Below are 19,439 nucleotides of genomic sequence, written 5' to 3'. Positions count from 1 at the left end.
TGACATTGGGTTTGATGATGATTTCATGAATATGAAAACAAAGGCACAGGCAACAAAAAAAGAGTAGACACATTGGACTTCATGAAAACTGCAAAATTTTGAGCATCAAAAAACACTACCTGGCCGGGCGTGGCAGCTTACCCCTGTAATCCCAGCACTTCAGGAGGCTGAGAAAGGAGGATCACTAGAGCCCAGGAGTTTGAGACCAGCCTGGACAACACAGCAAGACCCTATCTCTACAAAAAATTTAAAAATTTAGCCAGGAGTAGTGGTGTGCATCTGTAGACCCAGCTACTTGGGAGGCTGAGGTTGGGGGATCGCTTGAACACCTGGGTGACAGAGTGAGAACCTGTCTCAAAAAAAAAAAAAAAAAAAAAAGGTACTATCAACAGAGTGAAAAGTCAACCCAATGAGAGAAAATATTTGGAAGTCATATATCTGATAATGAAATAATACCCAGAATATATAGAGAACTCCTGAAACTCAATAACAAAAACAGCAACACGATTCAAAAATGGGCAAATTACTTGAATAGACATTTATCCAAAGAAGACAGACAAATGACTGAGAAATACATGAAAGATGGTCAACATCACTAATCATTAGGGAAATGCAAATAAAAACTACAATGAGATACACTTCATGTATTTAATTAGGATATTAAAAAAGAAAAGGAAAGAAAATAAGCTGGGCACGGTGGCTCGCGCCTGTAATCCCAGAACTTTGGGAAGCTGAAGTGGGTGGGTCACTTGAGATCAGGAGTTTGAGACCAGTCTGGCCAACATGGTGAAACCCCGTGTCTACTAAAAATACGAAAATTAGCCAGGTGTGGTGGCGCGTGTCTGTAGTCCCAGCTATTTGGGAGGCTGAGGCAGGAGAATTGCGTGAACCTGGGAGACGGAGGGTGTAGTGAGCTGAGATTGCACCACTGCACTCCAGCCTGGGTGACAGAGTGACTCTGGGTGACTCTTTCTGTCTCAAGAAAGAGAAAGGAAGGAAGGAAGGAAGGAAGGAAGGAAGGAAGGAAGGAAGGAAGGGAGGGAGGGAGGGAGGGAGGGAGGGAGGGAGGGAGGGAGGGAAGGAGGAAGGGAGGAAAGGAGGAAGGAAGGAGAAAGAAGAAATGAAAAAGAAAATAGCATAGCAAGTGCTTGTGAGGATGTAGTAAGATTGGAGCCTGGTACACTGTTAGTAGAAACATAAAACGCTGTAGCTGCTGTGCAAATTAGTCTGGAGGTTCCTTAAAAAGTTGAACATAGAGGCCAGGCACGGTGGCTCATGCCTGTAATCCCAGCACTTTGGGAGGCTGAGGCGGGCGGATCATGAGGTCAGGAGATCTGGACCATCCTGACCAATATTGTGAAACCCCATCTCTACTAAAAATACAAAAAATTAGCCAGGTGTGGTGGCAGGTGGCTGTAGTCCCAGCTACTCAGGAGGCTGAGGCAGGAGAATGGCATGAACCCAGGAGGCAGAGCTTGCAGTGAGCCGAGATCGCACCACCACACTCCAGCCTGGGCAACAGAGCAAGACTCCGTCTCACACACACAAAAGAAAAATTTGCCAGGCATGGTGGTGCATGCCTGGAGTCCCAGCTACTTGGGAGGCTGAGGTAGGGGAATCACTCGAACCCTGGAGGCAGAGGTTGCAGTGAACCAAGATTGTGCCACGGCACTCCAACCTGGTGACAGAGCAAGACTCCCTCTCAAAAAAAAAAAAAAAAAAAAAGGTTGGGGGAAGGAAATTCTGACATGGATTCTCCAACACAGATGAACCTTGCGGACATTATGTTCATTGAAATAAGCCAGTCACCAAATGACAAATACTACAAGATTCCACTTAGAGGAGGTCCCTAGAATAGTCAAGCTCAGAGACAGAAAGGGTTGTTGCCAAGGGCTGGGGGAAGGGAGGCGAGGGGAGTGAGTGTTTAGTGGGGACGGAGTGTCAGTTTTGTAAGAAGAAAGGAGTCACAGAGATGGTTGGTGGTGATGTTTGCACAATAACATGAGTGCCCTTAATACCACTGAACTATACACTTAAAAATGGTTAAGATCGTAAATTTTATGTTGAGTATTTCACCATAATTTTTTAAACCAATTCATTTTTTCATCATTTTCCCTTTTTGAGACAGGGTCTCAGTCTGTCACCCAGGCTGGAGTGCAGTGGTATGATTTTTTGTCACTGCAGCCTCAATCTCCAGGGTTCAAGTGATCCTCTCACTTCAGCTTCCCAAGTAGCTGGGACCACAGGCATGTGCCACCACACCTGGCTAATTTAAAAATTTTTTTAAGATGGGGCCTTGCTATGTTGCCCAGGGTGGTCTTGAACTCCTGGGCTCCAGCAATCCTCCCACCTCGACCTCCCAAAGTGCTAGGATTACAGGCATAAGCCACCACACCCCACCTTTAAATGGGTGTGGCTTAAAAGAGAGTTGACCAGTCCTCTTTTGGGTCCAGCAGGAACCTCCTCCTTGGTCTCAGATCTGTCTCCTCTAACTCATCCTCGCCCCAGCCAACAAGAGAGGAGAGAGAACATCCCAAATCCTAAATCCCAAATCCCTGGCTCCATCCCTGGCTCTCCACACCTGCACCCTCAACCCCATCCCAGCACAGCCCACATGGTCTCATACTCCCTGCATCCTCCTCAGCTCCTTCCATCTCATTTCAACCATGTGGAAATCCACCAGCCTCTTCTACTTTGCAGCACTTGCTCATGCTGGTGCTTCTTCCCAGACACCCTTCCCTTTCTTGCTTATTCATATGGTGGGATTCAGCTTGGGCCCCACCCTGGGGACCCTCTCTGGCTTTTCCAAAGGATTCCACCATCTTTCTCTGCCTCCCAAGCTCCATGCCCAGCCTTCCAGGAGAAGACTAACCCTACTGCACCACGATGACTCTTTGGGCACCTGTCTACTCTAGCTACAATGAAAATGTTGAGTGCTGGGACTCTGTCTGCCTTATTCAAGAGACCATCCTTAACATCAAAAACATCCGGGCCAGGAGCAGTGGCTCACACCTGTAATTCTAGCACATTGAGAGGCCAAGACAGGAAGATCACTTGAGGACAGGAGTTTCAGACCAGCCTGGGCAACATACAGAGACCCCATCTCTATGAATTTTTTTTTTTTTTTTTTTTTTTTTTTTTGAGACGGAGTCTCGCTCTGTCACCCAGGCTGGAGTGCAGTAGCAAAATCTCGGCTCACTGCAAGCTCTGCCTCCCGGGTTCACACCATTCTCCTGCCTCAGCCTCCTGAATAGCTGGAACTACAGGCGCCCACTACCACGCCTGGGTAATTTTTTGTATTTTTAGTAGAGACAGCGTTTCACTGTGTTGGTCAGGATGGTCTAGATCTCCTGACCTCGAGATCTGCCCGCCTCGGCCTCCCAAAGTGCTGGGATTACAGGTGTGAGCCACTGTGACCGGCCGAAATAATTTTTTTAAATGAGAATTAGCCAGGTGTGTTGGTGCATGCCTGTAGTCCCAACAACTCCAGAGGCTGAGGTAGGAGGATCGCTTGAGTCCAGGAGTCTGAGGCTGCAGTGAGCTATGACACCTGGGTGACACAGTGAGATCCCAACTCTAATAAATAAAGTAAAATAAAATTATACATATATATATATATTTGTTTTGTTTTGTTTTGTTTTGTTTTTGTTTTTTAAGATGGAGTCTGGCTCTGTCGCCCAGGCTGGAGTGCAGTGGCCGGATCTCAGCTCACTGCAAGCTCCGCCTCCCGGGTTTACTCCATTCTCCTGCCTCAGCCTCCTGAGTAGCTGGGACTACACGCGCCCACCACCTCGCCTGGCTAGTTTTTTGTATTTTTTAGTAGAGACGGGGTTTCACTGTGTTAGCCAGGATGGTCTCAATCTCCTGACCTCGTGATCCTCCCGTCTTGGCCTCCCAAAGTGCTGGGATTACAGGCTTGAGCCACCGCGCCCGGCCTATATATATTTTTGAGATGCACTCTTGCTTTATCACCCAGGCTGGAGTGCAGTGGCGCCATCTCGGCTCACTGAAACCTCCGCCTCCTGGGTTCACGCCATTCTCTTGCCTCAGCCTCCTGAGTAGCTGGGACTACAGGCGCCTGCCACCATGTCTGGCTATTTTTTGCATTTTTAATAGAGACGGGGTTTCACCGTGTTAACCAGGATGGTCTCAATCTCCTGATCTCGTGATCCGCCCGCCTCGGCCTCCCAAAGTGCTGGGATTACAGGCGTGAGCCACCGCGCCCAGCCCTAATAAAAATAAATTGAAAAAATTATTAACAATAAGAAAAGCTCACTAGACATCCAGAAACTATATACATTTGAATGATGATGGACAGATAGGCTGTCTTACAGCTGGGCCCCCAGAGCAAAACACAGTGACCTGAATGTGTTCCGATCAGCAGTCAGACCTTCCCAGGATGAGGACATACACATCCCCCAAAGCAGCCTGAGGGGCCCCCAGCTGCGTGCCTGGCTCTATCAAGCCCTTGCCACGGCACCTTGTGCCTGGAAGAAGGGCACGGCTCCAGCAGTCAGCCCACCCGTTGGCCCGGGCTGGACCAAGAGTCAGTTTTCATGCCAAACTGGTTTCCCAGGGCACACCACTGCCACTTTTTACTAGTGTCATTGGTGCTCCAATACTGAGCGTTGAAAGAAAAAAAAGTCAATTGCATCCAGCAGAAAAGGGGTGCCTGCAATCCTGCTTCAAAGAAAACTAAACAGGGGGAAAAAAATGCAAAAAGGAAATGTGTTGAGAAAGGCATCCTGTTTTTTCAGCAAGAGTTGTAGTCCCCCGAGGAGCAAGGAGTGGGGTTAGGTGGAGTCAAGTTCATGTTCCAGGGAACTGTAATCATTTTAATGAGCTCGTTATACAAACAGAGCAGATAGAGTTACCCCAAGAGGGAGCTGTGAGAGGCACAAAGCCCTTGCATTTCATATGTCACAGGCAAACGTCCAAACGTGCAGCGGGACTCAAGGCTGGCTTCATGGCTTGAAGTTTTATGTGTTAGAAAAAGATGCACAGTGTCTTACTCAAATGTTGGTATCAGGCCTGCCCGTCCCACCAGGGGCTCTCTGGGCCCGCCTGAGTGCCTTTCAGTCAACCGGCAAAGTCAGCACAGAAAAGAAATCTTACTGTACCTGATGTTGAGACAATACCAAATCCATGTTTCAGGGAAGAAAGTCCTTTTTCTCTTCTCCGTTCTACGAAAAGAAAAAAAGAAATGATTAAGGTTTCATGAACATAACAAATCTTTTACGAACCTAGCAGCTTCGCATTCTATTTGATCAGATACAATGCATTAATTTCTTTTTCCTGGAAGGGTTAACATGGTACTTGATTGGGATATAACACGTTAATTCTCTTACCTGGCAGGGTTAACAGTCTACTTGATTAGGACAAAACTTGTTTTTTAAAAACTTTATTTTAGGTTCAGAAGTACATGTGCAGGTCCATTATATAGGTAAACGTGTGTCATGGGGGTTTGTTGTACAGATTATTTCATCACCCAGGTACTAAGCCTAGTGCCCAATAGTTATTATTTCTGATCCTCTTTGTCTTCCCATCCCCCACCCTCAAGTAGACCCATCTCTTCCCCTTTTCGTGTCCATGTTTTCTCATCATTTAGCTCCCACTTATAAGTGAGAATACGCAGTATTTGGTTTTCTGTCCCTGCATTAGTTTGCTAAGGATAATGGCCTCCAGCTCCATCCATGTTTCCACAAAAGACATGATCTTGTTCTTTTTTATGGCTGCATAGTATTCCATGGTATTTATGTACCACATTTTGTTTATCCAATCTGTCATTGATGAGCATTTAGGTGGATTCCAGGTCTTTGCTATTGTAAATAGTGCTGCAATGAACATTTGTGTGCATATGTCTTTATGGCAGAATGATTTATATTCCTTTGAGTATATACCCAGTAATGGGATTACTGGGTCAAATGGTAGTTCTGTTTTTAGCTATTTGAGGAATTGCCACACTGCTTTCCACAATGGTTGAACTAATTTACACTCCCATCAATTGTGCATAAGCATCCCCTTTTCTCCACAACCTCACCAACTTCTGTTATTTTTTTACTTTGTTTTTGAGATGGAGTTTCCTTCTTGTCACCCAGGCTGGAGTGCAATGGCGCGATCTCAGCTCACTGCAACCTCTGCCTCCCAGGTTCAAATGATTCTCCAGCCTTAGCCTCCCAAGTAGCTAGGATTAGAGGCACCTGCCACTACAACCAGCTAACTTTGTATTTTTAGTAGAGATGGGGTTTCACCACGTTGGTCAGGCTGGTCTTGAACTCCTGACCTCAGGTGATCCACCCACCTTGGCCTCACAAAATTCTGGATTACAGGCATGAGCCACCACACCCAGCTTATTTGTTGACTTTTTAACAATGGCCATTCTGACTGGCATGAGATGACATCTTATTGTGGTTTTGATTTGCATTTCCCTTTTTTTGAGACAGAGTCTCACTCTGTTGCCCAGGTTGGAGTGTAGTGATGCAATCTCTGCTCACTGCAACCTCCACCTCCCAGGTTCAAGTGATTTTCATGCCTCAGCCTCCTGAATTACACCTGGAATTGCAGGTGCGCCTCCATACCTGGCTAATTTTTGTAGTTTTAATAGAAATGGGGTTTCATCGTGTTGACCAGGCTGCTCTCAAACTCCCAACATCAGGTGATCCACCCACCGTGGCTGCCCAAAGTGCTGGGATTACAGGCGTGGGCCACCATGCCTGGCCTGATTTGCATTTCTCTAGTGTTCAGTGACATTGAGCGCTTTTACATATGCTTGTTGGCTGCATGTATATCGTTTGAGCTCTGAGAACAGACAGACTGCCTCCTCAAGTGGGTCCCTGACCCTCATGTAGCCTAACTGGGAGACACTTCCCAGTAGGGGCTGACAGACACCTCATACAGGCAGGTGCCCCTCTGGGACGAAGCTTCCAGAGGAAGGATCAGGTAGCAATATGTGCTGTTCTGCAATATTTGCTGTTCTGCAGCCTCCACTGTGATATGCAGGCAAATAGGATCTGGAGTGGACCTCCACCAAACTCCAACAGACCTGCAGCTGAGGGACATGACTGTTAGTAGGAAAACTAACAGAAAAGAATAGCATCAATATCAACAAAAAGGACATCTACACCAAAACCCCATCTGTAGGTCACCAACATCAAAGACCAAAGGTAGATAAAACCACAAAGATGGGGAGAAACCAGAGCAGAAAAGCTGATAATTCTAAAAACCTGAGTGCCTCTTCTCCTCCAAAGGATTGCAGCTTCTTGCCAGCAATGCAACAAAGCTGGATGGAGAATGACTTTGACGAATTGACAGAAGTAGGCTTCAGAAGGTCGGTAATAACAAACTTCTCTGAGCTAAAGGAGCATGTTCAAATCCATTGCAAAGAAGCTTTAAAACCTTGAAAAAATGTTAGACGAATGGCTAACTAGAATAAACAGTGTAGAGAAGACCTTAAATTACCTGATGGAGCTGAAAATCATGGCACGAGAACTTTGTGATGCAGGCACAAGCTTCAATAGCCTATTCAATCAAGTGGAAGAAAGGGTATCAGTGATTGAAGATCAAATTAATGAAATAAAGCAAAAAGACAAGGTTAGAGAAAAAAGAGTAAAAAGAAATGAGCAAAGCCTCCAAGAAATATGGAACTATGTGAAAAGACCAAATCTACATTTGATAGGTGTACCTGAAAGTGATGGGGAGAATGGAACCAAGTTGGAAAACACTCTTCAGGATATTATCCAGGAGAACTTTCCCAACCTAGCAAAGCAAGCCAACATTCAATTCAGGAAATACAGAGAACACCACAAAGACACTCCTCGAGAAGAGCAACCCCAAGACACGTAATTGTCAGATTCACCAAGGTTGAAATAAAGGAAAAAATGTTAAGAGCAGCCAGAGAGAAAGGTCGGGTTAACCACAAAGGGAAGCCCATCAGACTAACAGCAGATCTCTTGGCAGAAACCCTACAAGCCAGAAGAGAGTAGGGGCCAATATTCAACATTCTTAAAGAAAAGAATTCTCAACCCAGAATTTCATATCTAGCCAAATTAAGCTTCATAAGTGAAGGAGAAATAAACTCCTTTACAGACAAGCAAATGCTGAGATATTTTGTCACCACCAGGCCTGCCTTTCAAGAGCTCCTGAAGGAAGGACTAAACATGGAAAGAAACAACCAGTACCAGTCACTGCAAAAACATGCCAGATTGTAAAGACCATTGATGCTAGGAAGAAATTGCATCAATTAATGGGCAAAATAACCAGCTAACATCATAATGACAGGATCAAATTCACATATAACAATATTAACCTTAAATGTAAATGGGCTAAATGCCCCAATTAAAAGACACAGACTGGCAAATTGGATAAAGAGTCAAGACCTATCAGCGTGCTGTATTCAGGAGCCCCATCTCACATGCAGAGACACACATAGACTCAAAATAAAGGGATGGAGGAAGATCTACCAAGCAAATGGAAAGCAAAAAAAGGCAGTGGTTGCAATCCTACTCTCTGATAAAACAGACTTTAAACCAACAAAGATCCAAGGAGACAAAGAAGGCCATTACATAATGGTAAAGGGACCAATTCAACAAGAAGAGCTAACTATCCTAAATATACATGCACCCAATACAGGAGCACTCATATTCATAAAGCAAGTCCTTAGAGACCTGTAAAGAGACTTAGACTCCCACACAATAATAATGGGAGACTGTAACACCACACTGTCAATATTAGACAGATCAAAGAGACAGAAGGTTAACAAGGATACCCAGGACTTGAACTCAGCTCTGCACCAAGCAGACCTAACAGACATCTCCAGAACTCTGCAACCCAAATCAACAGAATATACATTTTTCTCAGCACCACATTGCACTTATTCTAAAATTGGCCACGTAATTGGAAGTAAAGCACTCCTCAGCAAATGTGAAAGAACAGAAATCACAACAAACTCTCTCTCAGACCACAGTGCAATCAAATTAGAACTCAGGATTAAGAAACTCACTCAAAACCGCACAACTACATGGAAACTGAACAACCTGCTCCTGAATGACTACTGGGAAGATAACGGAATGAAGGCAGAAATAAAGATATTTTTTGAAACCAATGAGAACAAAGACACAACATACCAGAATCTCTGGGACACATTTAAAGCAGTGTGTAGAGAGAAATTTATAGCACTAAATGCCCACAAGAGAAAGCAGGAAAGATCTAAAATCGACACCCTAACATCACAATTAAAAGAACTAGAGAAGCAAGAGCAACAAATTCAAAAGCTAGCAGAAGGCAAGAAATAACTAAGATCAGAGCAGAACTGAAAGAGATAGAGACACAAAAACCCTTCAAAAAATCAATGAATCCAGGAGCTGGTTTTTTGAAAAGATCAACAAAATTGATAGACCACTAGCAAGACTAATAAAGAAAAAAAGAGAGAAGAATCAAATAAACGCAATAAAAAATGACAAAGGTGATATTACCACTGATCCCACAGAAATACAAACTCCCATCAGAGAATACTCTAAACACCTCTACGTGAATAAACTAGACAATCTAGAAGAAATGGATAAATTCCTGGACACATACACCCTCCCAAGACTAAACCAGGAAGAAGATGAATCTCTGAATAGACCAATCACAGGTTCTGAAGTTGAGGCAATAATTAATAGCCTACCAACCAAAAAAAGTCCAGGACCAGATGGATTCACAGCCAAATTCCACCAGAAGTACAAAGAGGAGCTGGTACCATTCCTTCTGAAACTGTTCTAATCGATAGAAAAAGAGGGAATCCTCCCTAACTCATTTATGAGGACAGCATCATCCTGATACCAAAGCCTGGCAGAGACAACAAAAAAAGAGAATTTTAGACCAATATCCTTGACGAACATCGATGTAAAAATCCTCAATAAAATACTGGCAAACCAAAACAGCAGCACATCAAAAAGCTTATCCACCACGATCAAGTTGGCTTCATCTCCGGGACGCAAGGCTGGTTCAACGTACACAAATCAATAAACGAAATCCATCACATAAACAGAATGATTGACAAAAAACACGATTATCTCAATAGATGCAGGAAAGGTCTTTGACAAAATTCAACAGCCCTTCATGCTAAAAACTCTCAATAAACTAGGTATTGATGGAACATATCTCAAAATAATAAGGGCTATTTATGACAAACCCACAGCCAATATCATACTGAATGGGCAAAAACTGGAAGCATTCCCTTTGAAAACTGGCACAGGACAAGGATGCCCTGTCTGACCACTCCTATTCAACATAGTGTTGGAAGTTTTGGCCAGGACAATTAGGCAAGAGAAAGAAATAAACGGTATTCAGTTAGGAAAGAGGAAGTCAAACTGTCCCTGTTCGCAGATGACATGATTGTATATTTTTAGAAAACCCTGTCGTCTCAGCCTAAAACCTCCTTAAGCTGATAAGCAACTTCAGCAAAGTCTCAGGATACAAACTCAATGTGCAAAAATCACAAGCATTCTTATACACCAATTAACAGATAAACAGGGAGCCAAATCATGAGTGAACTCCCATTCACAATAGCCACAAAGAGAATAAAATACCTAGGAATCCAACTTACAAGTGATGTGAAGGACCTCTTGAAGGAGAACTACAAACCACTGCTCAATGAAATAAAACAGGATACAAACAAATGAAAGAACATTCTATGCTCATGGATAGGAAGAATCAATATAATGAAAATGACCATACTTCCCAAGATAATTTATAGATTCAATGCCATCCCCATCAAGCTACTAATGACTTTCTTCATAGAACTGGAAAAAACTACTTTAAAGTTCATATGGAACCAAAAAAGAGCCGGCATTGCCAAGACAATCCGAAGCAAAAAAACAAACAAACAAAGCAGGAGGCATCACGCTACCTGACTTCAAACTATACTACAAGGCTACAGTAACCAAAACAGCACAGTACTGGTACCAAAACAGATATATAGACCAATGGAACAGAACAGAGGCCTCAGAAGTAACACCCCACATCTACAACCATCTGATCTTTGACAAACCTGACAAAAACAAGAAATGGGGCAAGGATTCCCTATTTAATAAATGGTGCTGGGAAAACTGGGTAGCCATATGGAGAAAGCTGAAACTGGATCCCTTCCTTACACCTTATACAAAAATTAATTAAAGATGGATTAAAGACTTAAATGTTAGACCTAAAACCATAAAAACCTAGAGGAAAACCTAGGCAATACCATTCAGGACATAAGCATGGGAAAGGACTTCATGACTAAAACACGAAAAGCAATGGCAACAAAAGCCAAAATAGACAAATGGGATCTAATTAAACTAAACAGCTTCTGCACGGCAAAAGAAACTACCATCAGAGTGAACAGGCAACCTACAGAATGGGAGAAAATTTTTGCAATCTACCCGTCTGACAAAGGGCTAATATCCAGAATCTACAAAGAACTCAAACAAATTTACAAGAAAAAACCAATCCCATCAAAAAGTGGGCAAAGGATATGAACAGACACTTCTCAAAAGAAGACATTTATGCAGCCAACAGAAACATGAAAAAATGCTCATCATCACTGGTCATCAGAGAAATGCAAATCAAAACCACAATGAGATACCATCTCACATCAATTAGAATGGCGATCATTAAAAAGTCAGGAAACAACAGATGCTGGAGAGGATGTGGAGAAACAGGAATGTTTTTACACTGTTGGTGGGAGTGTAAATTAGTTCAACCATTGTGGAAGACAGTGTGGTGATCCCTCAAGGATCTAGAACTAGAAATACCATTTGACCCAGCAATCCCATTACTGGACATATACCCAAAGGATTATAAATTATGCTACTATAAAGACACACACACACATACATTTATTGTGGCATGATTCACAATAGCAAAGACTTGGAACCAACCCAAATGTCCACCGATGATAGACTGAATTAAGAAAATGTGGCACATATACACCATGGAATACTATGCAGCCATAAGAAAAGATGAGTTTATGTCCTTTGCAGAGACATAGATGAAGTTGGAAACCATCATTCTCAGCAAACTATCACAAAGACAGAAAACTAAATACTGCATATTCTCACTCATAGGTGCGAACTGAACAATGAGAACACGTGGACACAGGGCGGGGAACATTACACACCGGGGCCTGTCCAGGAGTAGAGGGCTGGGGGAGGGATAGCATTAGGAGTAATACCTAATATAAATGATGAGTTGATGGGTGCAGAAAACCAAAATGGCACATGTATACCTATGTATCAAAACTGCACATTGGCTCACACCTATAATCTCAGCACTTTGGGAGGCTGAGGCAGGTGGATCACGAGGTCAGGAAATGGAGACCATCCTTGCTAACATGGTGAAACTCCGTCTCTGCTAAACGATACAACAAAAATTAGTTGGGCATGGTGGTGGGCACCTGTAGTCCCAGCTACTTGGGAGGCCAAGGCAGGAGAATGGAGTGAACCCGGGAGGCGGAGCTTGTGGTAAGCCAAGATCACGCCACTGCACTCCAGCCTGGGCAACAGAGTGAGACTCCATCTCACACACACACACACACACACACACACACACACACACACACACACAAAATATATACATATATTGCTCTCAGAATAAGGATGTGTTTGTTCCAGTTACAAAAAGGCATGAGCACTTGATGTTGAAGGCATTTCTTATGCCCTTCTCCATTGAGATTTACAATTGCCTTCATGGTTTTGAGTTTTACAAAGCTGCTGCTTCTGTACCAGCTCCAGGACAAGCTCTCGGGGTCATGCATGTGAGTGGGTCAGGGCCTCTGCGGTGGTTGCCAGCTGACAGAGGCCCTGGGACCTGCATTCCAATCTTCCTCATCCAATCACATCTTGCAAATGCTTCCATGAATATCCAAACTACAGAATGAAGCCTAATCTGCCAATGCCCTGATTAAGAGCTGGGAAACTAGGAACCCTGTGGGCCTGCTAAATGTGTGGCCCCAGCAGGAGGAGCCTGGGAGACTGAAGCATCCAGGAACCACTGGGGAGGGGATGGAGGGGCACAAGAAGGTTCCTGTTTTATACAGAGAGGGCTTGAAAGATGGAGAGCACTTCCATGGACAGGCTCATCAGGGCTAGCCACCAGATTAAGAGGTTTCCTGGACAGGTCACAGGTCATACCTCAAAAAGGGAATCATTCCACAAGTTAGAACCTATTTGGCAGTGAGCAATACTGGAAATACTTCATAGCACACTGTGACTGCAGCCAAAGCAGTACTCAGAGGAAAATTCATAATCCTCTAATGGCTTAAGTGTTTATATTTATTTAATTTATTTTTTAATTAATTAATTAATTAATTTTTTTTGAGATGGAGTCTCACTCTGTCACCCAGGCTAGAGTGCAGTGGAGCCATCTCGGTTCACTGCAAGCTCCGCCTCCCGGGTTCACACCATTCTCCTGCCTCAGCCTCCCGAGTAGCTGTGACAAAAGGCACCCGCCACGACGCCCGGCTAATTTTTTGTATTTTTAGTAGAGATGGGGTTTCACCATGTTAGCCAGGATGGTCTCGATTTCCTGACCTCGTGATCCGCTTGCCTTGGCCTCCCAAAGGGCTGGGATTACAGGCGTGAGCCACCGTGCCTGACCAGTTTTTTTTTGTTTTTTTAATTAGAGACAGAGTCTCACTCTGTCACTCAGGCTGGAGTGCAGTGGCACAATTACGGCTCACTGCAGCCTCAACCTTCCCAGGCTCAAGTGATTCTCCAGTCTCAGCCTCCCAAGTAGCTGGAACTACAGGCATGAGTCACCACACATAGTTAATTTTTGTATTTTTTGTAGAGACAAGGTTTTGCCAGGTGCCCAGGCTGGTCTCAAACTCCTAGGCTCAAGTGGTCTGCCTGCCTTGGCCTTCCAAAGTGCTGGGGTTATAGGCATGAGCCACTGTGCCCAGCCAAGTGTTAATATTTAAGATGAGAAAGACTGAAAAGTAATTACTTTGTGTCTAACTCATGAAGGTAGAGTTGGAGAAGAGGGAGAAACAGAGCAGAAGGATGAGAAGGGAAGGATGGGAGGAAGGAGAAAGAACAAAATAAAAAACTCTCTAAACAGAGTCTCTGGGAGTTGGGAGATCAAGCCTCAGGTTCTCACCCTGCTCAGATCCCTCTGTCCTCAGACAGGTCAGCTCTCCTGATTCATTTTCTTCTCTCTTCCATATCTCTAATCCTGTGCAGTGGGACAGGGCCAAGAATTGGGTAGGGAGGAGGTATATGAAGCACTCAGTGTCCTAGCCTGCTATGCCAATGGCCCCCAGGGAACACTGGGCACTGTCTGGAGATGTTTTTGGCTGTTACAACTGGGAAAGAGTGTGACTGACATCTAGTGGGTGGAGGTCAGGGATGCTGCTCAACACCCTGCAGGGCAGAGGACACCCCTCACAGTGCACAGAATGATCCTACCCTTTAATGGACTCAATGTTTGCACCTCCCTAAAAATTCGTATGTTCAAATCTTAACCTCCAAGGTGATGGTGTTGAGGTGAAGCTTCTAGGGGATGATTAGGTTATGAAAGTGGAGTGCTCATGAATGGGATTAGGGCCCTTATAAAAGGGATTCTAGGCCGGGTGTGGAGACTCACACCTGTAATCCCAGCACTTTGGGAGGCCACAGCCAGCAAATCACTTGAGGCCAGGAGTTTGAGACCAGCGTGCATAACATGGTGAAACCCTGTCTCTACTAAAAATACAAAAATTAGCTGTGCATGGTGGCATGCCAGTAATCCCAGATACTAAGGAGGCTGAGGCAGGAGAATCATTTGAATCTGGGAGGTGGAGGTTGCAGTGAGCCGAGCTCACACCACTGCACTGCAGCCTGGGCAACAGAGCCAGGCTCCATCTCAAAAAAAAAAAAAAAAAAAAAAATTAGTGATAGCAATTGTTAATACTATACTTTAAAAACACCTGTTATTGCCGGGCACGGTGGCTCACACCTGTAATCCTAACACTTTGGAAGGCTGAGGTGGGCAGATCACAAGGTCAGGAGATCAAGACCATCCTGGCTAACACGGTGAAACCCCATCTCTACTAAAAACACACACAAAAAAATTAGCCGGGCATGGTGGCGGGCACCTGTATCCCCAGCTACTCGGGAGGCTGAGGCAGGAGAATGGCGTGAACCTGGGAGGCAGAGCTTGCAGTGAGCCGAGATCACACCACTTCACTCCAGCCTGGGCGACAAAGCAAGACTCCGTCTCAAAAAAAAAAAAAGAAAAAAGGAAAGAAAAAAAGAGAAAAACACCAGTTATTTAGTTAAAATTTTCTTCCAGGCCAGGCACAGTGGCTCACACCTGTAATCCCAGCACTTTGGGAGGCTACAGCAGGCAAATCACTTGAGGCCAAGAGTTCAAGACCAGCCTGGCCAACATGGTGAAACCCTATCTCTACTAAAAATATAAAAATTAGCCAGGCATGGTGGCATGCCTGTAATCCTAGCTATTCAGGAGGCTGAGGCAGGAGAATCACTTGAACCTGGGAGGTGGAGGTTGCAGGGAACCAAGATGACACCACAGCATTCCAGTCTGGGGGACAGAGTGAGTGAGAATCCATCTCAAAAAAAAAAAAAAAAAAAGGCTCTCTCACTCCTTCTGCCATATGAGGATACAGCAAGAAGGCAGAAGGCACCATTAATGAAGTGGGAAGTGAGCCCTCGCCAGACACTGAATATGCTGGTGCCCTGTTCTTGGACTTCCCAGTCCCAAGAACCATGTGAAATAAATTTCAGTTGTTTATAAGCCACCCGGTCTATGGTCTTCTGTTACAGCAGCCAGGAAGGACTAAGACAAGCCCCAAAAGTCAATAGCATCAGGGTTAGAAAACCTTGCTCAATGTATAAGCCATTACCTGGGGGGGTTCCTGGAAGGAGCTGCTGCCACCAGGCTCCCTGTGTGGGGCTGGAAAGCGGGGACAGCCTCATCAGTGTAGAGGCCACCATCCTGCCGGTGGTTCAGGCTCACTCGGTCGGTCATCACCACCAGTCCCGTTTCCTAGGCAACAGGCAACACCCAAACCATTGGTGGGGAAGTGGATGCTGGCAGCCCCCAGAAGCATAAGGGAATGAAACCCTTGGGACAATGGATATTGTGGCCATTGTCCCAATATCACTTTTTGGCAGCTTTGGGGGCATCATTCTTTCTTTGTTTTTTTGGTTTTGTTTTGTTTTGTTTGTTTTTTGAGACGGAGTCTCACTCTGTTACCCATGCTGGAGTGCAGTGGTGGGATCTCGGCTCACTGCAAGCTCCACCTCCCAGGTGCACGCCATTCTCCTGCCTCAGCCTCCCGAGTAGCTGGGACTACAGGCGCCTGCCACCATGGGGGCATCATTCTTTTACTCTGGGTTTGATGGCACAGGCTGGGGAGAACATGGGACCCAGTGACCATTCAGGGTGGAGAAGAAGAGAGAACAGCACATTTGAAGTGTGGAACCAAATCAGATGGCCCAAACACAAAAGGCTACATGTTGTATGATTCCGTTGAGATAAAATGCCCAGAAGAGGCAAATCCATAGAGACAGAAAGCAGATTGACTGGTGACTGCCAGGGGCTGAGGGAGGGGAAATGGGAAGTGATTGCTACTAGGGACTGGGTTTCCTTTTGGGGGATGAAAATGTTCTGGAATTAGGTAGGAGTGGTGGTTGCACAGCACTGTGAATATAATAAATGCCACTGAATTTTAAATGGTGAGTTTTATGTTACATGAATTTCATCTCAATTAGAAAAATCATGACCAGATGTGGTGGCACATGCCTGTAATCCCAGAGTGCTGGGATTACAGGCATGTTGCAATCCCAGAGTGCTGGGATTACAGGCATGAGTCACTGTGCCCAGCCAGCATTAGTCCTTTTTAAGATGGATAAACTGGAGCTGGGCACAGTGGCTCATGCCTCTAATCCCAGTGACTGGGGAGGCTGAGGCAGAAGGATCATCTATGCAGTTCAGACCCCCTGGCACCTGAGAACACAGCCACCTCCTTCTGCTTTGAAAGTTACCAGACACATAACCAAGTTAACCAAAGCTGAGGCAGAGCTAAGAGCTACTGGCACCCACAGCTCCCAATGAGAAGGTTTTCCTCACAGCAAAGCATGTCAATGTCACAACACATCCCATAACAAGTTCAAGTTACCCATTTGAACCTGACCATTGACATGCATAACATTCTGCTCTCCACGGCTTTGCAAATTGGAAGGATCTGCTTGTGAGCTTTCATTGGGGAGAAATGAAAAAGAAAAGTTTGGAAGGCTAGGTGTAATGGCTCATGCTTGTAATCCTAACACTTTGGGAAGTTGAGGCAGGAAGATTGCTCAAGGCCAGGAGTTTAACACTAGCCTGGGCCACATAGCGAGACCCCATCTCTACAAAAAAAATAAGGTAAAATAAAATTAGCCAGGTGTGGTGGCATGCACCTGTAGTTCCAGCTACTTGGGAGACTGAGGTGGGAGGATCACTTGAGCACAGGTGTTCGAGGCTGCAGTGACCTATGATTGCACCACTGCACTCCAGCCTGGGCCACAGAGTGAGACCCCATCTCAAAAAAAAGAAAGAAAGAAAAGCTTCCAATTCTGTTTCCAACCCATTTCTGAATCTCCGAGACTCTTATTTCTAGGCAAGAGGACCTTAGAAGGGGGCAGAGGGATCTGAGACCACCTCTCCTTACGGTGAAGGCAAACCCAGAGTCCTTGGTGATGCCCCAAGGCCACGGGAAGATGGAGGAGCGCCGGCGTCGTTGGGCCATCAGCCCAGCCCACCAAAAAGGACCATCCTCCCTGGACACGCCAAAGGAATCAGAAACATCATAATCTTCCAGTTCCTGGAAAACCTGCAGGCAAAGGGGGACAGAGACTGGTCAGCTGAAGTTTTCTTTACAACCCAGACTGGCTCTTGTGGGTGCAGCGTGCTCCCATCCCAACCTCTTTATCACATCATGACAACCTCCAGGAGATGGGTACTGGTAGCATCAGCCCATTTTAAAATGGGCAAACAGGAGCCAGGCACAGTGGCTCATGCCTGTAATCCCAGTCGCTGGGGAGGCTGAACCAGGAGGCTGGCTTGAGCAAAGGAGTTCGAGACCAGCCTGGGCAACATAGCAACACCCCGTCCCTACACAGAGAGAAAAAATTAGCCAGGCATGATGGTGCATGCCTGTAGCCCCAGCTACTCTGGAGGCTGAAGTGGGAGGATCGCTTAAGCCTAGGAGGTGTTGACTACAGTGAGCTACGATCACGCCACTGCACTCCAGCCCAGGCAACAGAGCAAGGCCCCAACTCTAAAAATGACATAAAATAAGACAGGAAAATTGGAGCCAGAGAGACGAGACCTGGTCCAATATCACGTTGCAAAAATCTGATGACCTTGACTCCCTGATCTTGCAACTGCGCTAAAGCAGCAACAAGGATTTATCAGACACCTATCAGGTTCCCTGAGAAATGAACCTGACGGAGAAAGCAAATCTGGATTCAAACGCAGCTCTTCATTTACTAAAATGGGAGATGGGAAAGGGAGAGCAAGAGAAGGTAAGGCCCCATGGAGGTGCCAGAACCCAAACCCGAGGGCTCTGCTCACCTGGGCAGGAGTCAGCCGGAACCCAGACCTGAGCAGGTAGACACTCTTATCAACTGCGGCGACACACACACAGCTGCCCCTTGCAGCCCTGATCCACAGGTCGACAACCTCCCCAGGTTGGGTCTCATTTGCTGAATACGTCACTGAAACCTGGGCGCAAATGCGGCAAGGGATAAGAAACTTGGTTCAGTTGGCCAGGAGTGGTGGCTCACACCTGTAATCCCAACACTTTGGGAGGCCGAGGCGGGTGGATCACCTGAGGTCAGGTGTTCGAGACCAGCCTGGCCAACATGGTGAAATCCCGTCTCTACTGAAAATACAAAATTTAGCTGGGCATGGTGGCGGGTGCCTGTAATCCCGGCTACTTGGTAGGCTGAGGCAGGAGAATCTCTTGAAGCCGGGAGGCAGAGGTTTCAGTGAGCCGAGACAGCATTGTTGCACCCCAGCCAGGGCAATAAGAGTGAAACTCCGTCTCAAACAACAACAACAAAAAACTTGGTTCAACCCAGGTTTGGTCCAGTGCAGAGGCATCTCTTCTGCCCCACCCATGCACCCCCTGCCCACTGAGGAGAGTGGGTCTTTGCCAGCTCAGCTGGGAACATGGCCTTGCCACCTGGTTGGAACTGGTCCCACACTGTGATGGGCAGCTGGTCATTGTGCAGCGGACACAAAAAAGGGAACACGGAGGGACAGGGAGAGATAGGAAGGCAGGTGCTGGCAGAAAGCATGTGGCAGTTTGTTTAGAAGTTGCAGGGAGGAGCCAGGCACAGTGGCTCACACCTGTAATCCCAGCACTTTGGGAGGCTGAGGTGGGAGGATCACTTGAGGCCAGTAGTTCAAGATCAGCCTGGCCAAAGTGGTGA

At 45.8% G+C, this 19,439-nt stretch overlaps 1 protein-coding gene across 1 annotated transcript in view; it reads right to left on the bottom strand.

The window, feature by feature from the left end:
- The window catches only part of CPAMD8 (C3 and PZP like alpha-2-macroglobulin domain containing 8), a 118,107-nt gene that overhangs the window by 45,975 nt on the left and 52,693 nt on the right, over positions 1-19,439 (bottom strand). Inside the window, 4 exon segments of the mRNA XM_023229879.2 lie at positions 5,121-5,183; positions 15,863-16,005; positions 17,672-17,833; positions 18,577-18,726. Coding sequence (XP_023085647.2) covers positions 5,121-5,183; positions 15,863-16,005; positions 17,672-17,833; positions 18,577-18,726 — 518 coding nt within the window.

This window comes from Piliocolobus tephrosceles, chromosome 21, assembly GCF_002776525.5.
Source record: "Piliocolobus tephrosceles isolate RC106 chromosome 21, ASM277652v3, whole genome shotgun sequence".
NCBI lineage: Eukaryota > Metazoa > Chordata > Mammalia > Primates > Cercopithecidae > Piliocolobus > Piliocolobus tephrosceles.
Note: the sequence above shows the minus strand (reverse complement) of the source record. Positions and strands in the feature narration are given on the sequence as shown.